The sequence below is a fragment of the Lepus europaeus genome, chromosome 23 (genome assembly GCF_033115175.1).
Source record: "Lepus europaeus isolate LE1 chromosome 23, mLepTim1.pri, whole genome shotgun sequence".
Taxonomy (NCBI): Eukaryota; Metazoa; Chordata; class Mammalia; order Lagomorpha; family Leporidae; genus Lepus; species Lepus europaeus.
The window spans coordinates 23,294,375-23,300,619 of NC_084849.1; the positions used below are offsets into that span (position 1 = coordinate 23,294,375).

Here is a 6,245-nt window from a genome sequence, read left to right on the forward strand (position 1 = left end):
ACTTCTCTCTTGATAAACTGCAAAAAGACTGTCCTACCCCGTGCGCGTGCTCACAGCCGCTGCCCCCTCCTCTGGCCCAGGACGCCAGGTGCGGGCCAACACCAGCAGGCAGCAACTCAGAGGGGCTCGGCTGCCTGCCCCGCCAGACATGCTCACCCCCGGAAGCTCTGCAATTCGGCGATGTCGCGCACAGTGGGCGTCGGCCGGCCAGAATCACATCTGGAACCAGCCTTGATGATGGATGATGGTGGCGCTGACGGGGCGGGGGCCAGGCGGGCCGGAGAGAGCACCGCGGAGCCAGGGGCTGCCCGGTGTCCACAGGGAGATGAGATGACTGATGGGTGATCCAGCCGGGCCTGGGCCACGGAAGCATCCATTCTGGCTTTCAGACCAGTGTGTCGTTCTTACGGCTCAGCTCGGAGAAGTGCAGCTGTCCAGAGCTGAGCGGTCGGAGGAGACAGGTGGGAGGGCAGCAGGTTGCCGTCCTGCCCAACAGTGCGTAGGACCCACATTTCAACGGCCTCCAAAAAGGTGCACCTGCCGTGGTCTCCTCGGCCACACGAGACCTATCCTGGTCTTGCGGTCAGTGGGGTGGGGTGGGGTGGGGTGGGGGACCTCCTAAGCCCTCCCCCACCCCGCCCCCAGGCCGCAGGGCCTGCCCACCTGCCATCCAGGTAAAGTGCGTAGAAAAACAACAGAGAAAGGTGCAAAGTGTCAAGTACCGTCCCCGGTACCGTAACCGTTTCGGCTGACCCGCTAGGACCGCCGCCCCGCTCGGAGTTTGGGCAGGAGCCAGGATGCTGCTCTGAGCAGCTGCCCCGGCTCGGCGGCCTCTCTCCCAGGCTCCCAGACTGGAGGGCGTTGCTCCCGCTCGTCTGGCCCCAACACAAAGGAAGAGATCGGGTTCCGTGCCTGGGAGCCCAGACATGGGTGGGAGTGGGAGGGAGGCGGGGCAGGAGGGACCACAGCTTCCTGGTCTGAGTCCCAGGCATCTCGGGCCACGCTGCTCCTCTCCTCGCAGGAGCGGGGGGCAGCAGCTCACCCTGCCAGGCCATCGCACCCCTCTGTGGGTGTTCTGGCCACCCAGGCTTCCTCGTTGTGCTGGGTGCTGGGTCAGGCTCACTCAAGGACCCCTCAAGTGCAGTGGGGGTACAAAAGCAACAGGGCTGCCTGGCCCCACTGCTCCTGGGCGCCCCCTCGCAGCACAAGTTCAGGGGGCGCTAGGGAGCACAGTGCCAAGAAAGCTCCCTGCACTCAAGAAAAAAACACAGCCAAACACCAGGCCGCTGCACACACTGGCCTGGGCCCCGACGCCCCCGGAGGGCGAGCGGCCGTGGGGGCGAGGGTGCCGGCCGATTTTCTCGGATCCTGCCCCTTCCACAACCTTCACCCAGTACGCCTTATCTCACTTGTAACATCATCAACTTCCAAATGAGGCCCCGGCTCCGCCCAGGAGCCGTCCTATTATCTCTGTTGAGTAGGGATCGGGGAAAGGGGAAAAGCACCCAATAAGTTAACATAAATAGGACATCATAATAAATAGACACTCACGCCGGGTCAGACACACAGTGCTCTTGGATCTCAAGCTGGTCGGTCAGCTTGAGACCCTGACCGTACGTTCTGCTGCCCCTTGCTCTCAGGACCCGAGGGGGCCTCCGGTCTCCCTCAGGTACCCTCGTGTGACCTTCCAGGGCCTCCGTGGGCCCCGGATGTGAGCTGCTACTCTAAGCTACCCCATTCCCCGTCTTGCAGACCCTCACCCAGAAGGAAGACCCCCCCCCCAGGTACTCTCCAAAGCTCCTCACCTGACTTTGCACCTGCTCCTGCCCTCGCCCCCGCCCCCGCCCACCTCCACATACCACACCTCTGGGTCCAGCTGTCAGACCCTGGCCACCCCCGGCTGCAGGAAAGACTCAGGGGAAGAGGAGAAAGGGGGCCCGCCAAGGACTTTGGGGGCTCTTCTCCTTCCCAGGCCTGAGGGTGGCCTCACTGCCTCTCCGAGAGCCTGAATGTCTGGAACCTTCCACCCGACCACCGCTCACCCTGAGTTCTGCACGCATGCCCGAGAGGAGGCAGCATCCCACCTGGGGTCTCTCCTCTGTGTTGCCCTGACCCAACTCCTCAGGGACAGGAGTCCATCTGGATTCCAGCCCCCCCTGGCCTATCGGAGTCCCAGCTGGACAGCTCCCTGCCTTCCCAAACCTACTTACAGGATAGCAAAGGCACACATTGGGGTCATCCCCTGGGGTTGGGCAGCTCCCCTGACCCCTGCGGTAGACACCTTGTGCAATCTGCCCATGGGGCATGGGACTTGAGAGGGGACAGCGAGTAGGGGGCGGAAGTCCGACCCTCACTCCCCGCCCTGGTCCCACACCCTGGCTGCAGTCTCCTAGGAGACGGGATGCGGCGAATAGGCCCTGCCTATGGAAACTTAGACTCGGCTGCTCCGCTTCATCTCAGCCCACCCCAGACGGGAGAGGGCTGGCCAGAAACCTCCTGGGGTCTGCCAGCAGCCCCCATGTGCACTGAGCGGCGCCCCGGGCCCCAGCCACCTTTTGAGACCCCTCTCCACCCTCCCCTCTGGATCCCCCTCCTGGGACCCATCAGTTCACGGCCGGCCACCTAGAAGGCCTGCGCCAACACGGAGATGACCTGCCTGTATTTTCCCAGCAACTGACACCCCAGCTTCTTCTTTTGGAAGACGTCCTTGCCCGAGGTGTCCGGGCCGTAGGCCACGTCCACGTGGGCCACGTGGTACTTGCTGCACAGGCGACACAGCACGTTGCTCAGCAGGCCCCGCAGCGTGTCCGCCGTGGCGTTGAGTTTGCTGTGCAGGCTGAGCGCCGTGGGGTTGAGGGTCTTCTGGTCCCGGGTGACGTTGCCCAGGGCGGTGCCAAGGTAGGCCACGATGCGGTACAGCTCCACCAGCCTGACCTTCTCCGTGCCGTTGGCGTGGAAGGGCGGGAAGTCCGTCACGTTGGGGCCGCACAGCTTGTCCAGGTTGTTGGGGAAAGGCTCCCCTTGGGCTGTGTACTGAAGAGCAGAGGGACAGAAGGTAGGTGACCCCAGGAGTCAGGGGGTGGTGTTCCGGCCCTGCCTCCAGCCAGCTCCTGGGGCGGGAGCTGGAGGGTGCTCAGTGTGCCCACCCGTAGCACGAGGACCCAACGCTAGACAGCTAGAACTGGCGTGGGAACCAGCAGCAGCAGTGGTAGGTGCGACTGCACCTGCTAGACATCAAGGCCTGGGCCGTGCAAGCCTTGTCACCGCCATCCGCACCACCACGGCGACACGGGGACAGAAAGGAAAATGTGGTGTCTTGCCCGTCTCGCCTTGGCGGGCGCACCACACACTTGCACTTTCACCCACTGCCCTCACCTTCTTCCTGGGCGTCCCCCCCAACCCCCCCCCGCCCGCCCTGAGACACCCACAGCACCTTCCTGCCTGCCTGCCTGCCTGGTCTCTCTGTTCCTCGCCCCTCCTCCCGGGCCCTCCCTCCCTTCTTGTCCCCTGGGGGTTAACTTACATAGAGAATAAAGAGGGCGTTGGCAGTGCCATTGAGCTGTGCCAGCTGGCTCCTGATCTGGCTCATGAGGTTGCTGGGGCATGGGTGGTGTGTGTTGCAGGTGGCGTTGACGGGGTTGATGGGAAGGGGGCTCCCCGCCCCGGGTTTCCAGTGCAAGACCAGCAGCAGGGGCACGACTCCTGGGGAGAGGCAGGGAGGAGCCTTGAGCGTGGAGGTGGGACCGGTGCTTGGGGGTCACACTGGATGCCAGTGGGAGGGACTCCCTGCCCCCTGCTCCGTCTTCCCTGGGCGGGGTGGAGTTTCACTTTGTCTCGGCATCTCTCTCTCTCTCTCTCTCCACTTTCCCATCTCCTTCTGCACTCTCTGGGGTTAAGAGGAGGAGCCCGGGGGCAGGGAGAAGTCCAACCCCCTACCCCCTTCCCCAGATAGGTCAAAGCCCCTGGCCCTCTGGCTGGAAGGCACCAACCCCTCCCAGGCCTTATCTCCCCACCTCCCAGGATGCCTGGGATTCCCGAGCTTGCTGTCCCATCACCAGCCCCACGCAGCCCACCTCATCCAAATGGGGCACGCTGGGGAAGGCGGGGCACTCCTGGGGTCTCCCTTCTCCCTCCCAAGCCGGCTGCTTGATTCTGACTCCTTGGGCCAATAGCCCCCTAATTCTGCCACCCTCCCTCCCTCCTCCCTCTCTGTCCTTTCCCAGTGGGGCCACACCCCTCTCCAAGGTCCTCACCTCCAGCCCCATCCTCCAGCCCCAAATCCTGGTCCAGGCCCTAGCGAACTCTCCTTGCTCCTCTACTGTCCCTTGTCCAGTCCCTTGGGTTAGGGCAGGGAGAATTCGTGGGGGGTGGGTCCCACACACCAGCACACGCACACACACACACACCCCCAACCTGCCCCCAGGCCGGCCTTGGAAGGGAGAGGAAATGGTGCAAGCAGGAAAGAGAAGAGGGAAAAGGTCGCAGGCAGCCCGGTGGGCGGGGAGGGAGGGCAGGGAAAAGGTGCTCGGAGCAGGGAGCTGTCCGGGCCTGTCCAGGATCGGCCCTCCCCTCGGGCGTCCGCCCCTTCCCCCTGCACCCTCAGACCACGGCCCTTCCACGGCCCAGCAGTGGGCACCTGGGGGTGGTCGGGGCTGGGTCAGCCCACCCCAGAGCCCCCGATCCCCGATCCCCGGCTGCAGCAGCGCGACGGATGGTGGAGCCCCGCAAGTCCACTTCTCTTGGGCTCCCCGGTTGCTCCCAGCATCCGCAGGCAGTGCTGGGGCCCGGAGACGGCTGGGGAGGGGAGAGGGTCCCCCCTCCTCAGACACCCCCATCTCACCTAGCTCAGGCACCGGGCAGATGGAGGCGGCACCTGCTCCCCGCGGGCCGGGCAGGAGTTTGCGAGCTGCTCAGCCGCCAGCGCCCCTCCCCGGGAGCAGCCCGGGACGCGGTTGGAAAAGAGAAAGCGGAAAGAAAGAAAGAAAAATAAAAGAGGGTGGGTGAATCCGGGAGCGAGCGGAGAAGGAAGAGTGGCGCGGGCGAGCGGCGGGAGCTAGGAGGAGGAGGAAGAGGAGGAGGAGGAAGGCTGCGGAGGCTCCCTCCCTGCTGCCAACCTGCTGGCCCCGGGACGAGCTGGGCGCACGGTGCCCGAACCATGTGCCTGCGCGCACTGGCTCCCAGCCGCCACCCAGCGCCCCCGGCGGGCGCCCCGAGCGTCCGGGAGTCTGCGCTGGCCCAGGGCCCCAAGTGGCCGCGGCGGCCGGCGCGGGGCGGGCGCATTTACCTGCCGCCAAGATCTTCATCATGGGCTGTGTGCTCCAGAGGGCCTTGGACGAGACCTCAGATGCCGGCCGTTTTCAGAGGTTCATGCTCAAATGGGGAATTTGCCGGATTTATATACTGGAGCCTGTGTTGTAAGACAGAGAAACAGCTATATTTAGCCGGGATCCCCAGTCCAGGAAGTTGTTTGAGGTGCATCATAGGAAATTATGAATGGAAGAAAAGTGAGAGTGGGGGGGGGGGACGAGAGAGGGGGGGAGGGTGGGGAGAGCAAACTTTTTTCCCTCTTCTAAGAATTTGATAAAATTACAATGAAGTCTTCGACATACGCTCTGTGGTTTTCCCCAGTGGCTTGCCCTGGCACTCACTTGATGATGCCCGGAGTGGGCAGGGGTCCCCCAGGCTGGGTCAGCGGGGGGTTCCTCCCCATCCCCACCCCCAGGCATAGTGGACACCCCAGACGGCCCTGACTCACCTGGGTTGGGGGAGGTGGTCAGAGACTGGACAGACAGCTGAGGCCGGTGCCTCCTTGGCCCCCACCACTCGGGGTCGGGGGGCTCTGGGGGGGGGGCAGTGGGAGGAGGCGGGCTAGGGCCCAGCTGAAGAGGAGGTTCCGGAAAAGAGGGGCTGGAGCCTGGCTTGGACTTTAGACGGTAATAAAGCAGAACTCAGCGTGGGCGCTGGGAGCCACCTCGGAGGTGGACGCCTCCAAGCCGCTGGTGGCTAAGAGGGGCTCCAAAGGGAAACCCCAACCCGGGACCCTGGAGGGTCCTGGCCTCCTGGTTTCGAGGCTGCAGAAGGGGATGGCAGGCTGCAACTCAGTTCTTGGGGGGCAGTCTGGGAGGATTTTCATGGCGGGTGCCATTAGCATTCTGAAAGGGCCCCTGATGGCAAAGACCCCTCTTTCCTCCTCGGGGTGCTGAGGCATGGTGGGGGGCAGCGAGCGGCGGGCCCTCCTAGTCCCC

The 6,245-nt window shown here is 64.3% G+C and overlaps 1 protein-coding gene across 2 annotated transcripts; it reads right to left on the bottom strand.

Annotated features, from left to right (window-relative positions):
- Positions 1 to 1,854: 1,854 nt before the first annotated feature.
- On the bottom strand, positions 1,855 to 5,452 carry LIF (LIF interleukin 6 family cytokine). 2 transcript variants are annotated; one of them, XM_062182151.1, is made up of 3 exons: positions 5,285 to 5,452; positions 3,524 to 3,702; positions 1,855 to 3,033 (listed from the first exon to the last, which is right to left on the bottom strand). In XM_062182151.1, the coding sequence occupies exons 1-3, from the start codon at positions 5,304 to 5,306 to the stop codon at positions 2,623 to 2,625; spliced, it is 612 nt and encodes a 203-aa protein (XP_062038135.1). In that variant the 5' UTR covers positions 5,307 to 5,452; the 3' UTR covers positions 1,855 to 2,622. The 2 variants fall into 2 exon arrangements, with proteins under 2 accessions (XP_062038135.1, XP_062038134.1); XM_062182150.1 differs by lacking the exon at positions 5,285 to 5,452 and adding an exon at positions 5,115 to 5,226.
- Positions 5,453 to 6,245: the final 793 nt, after the last annotated feature.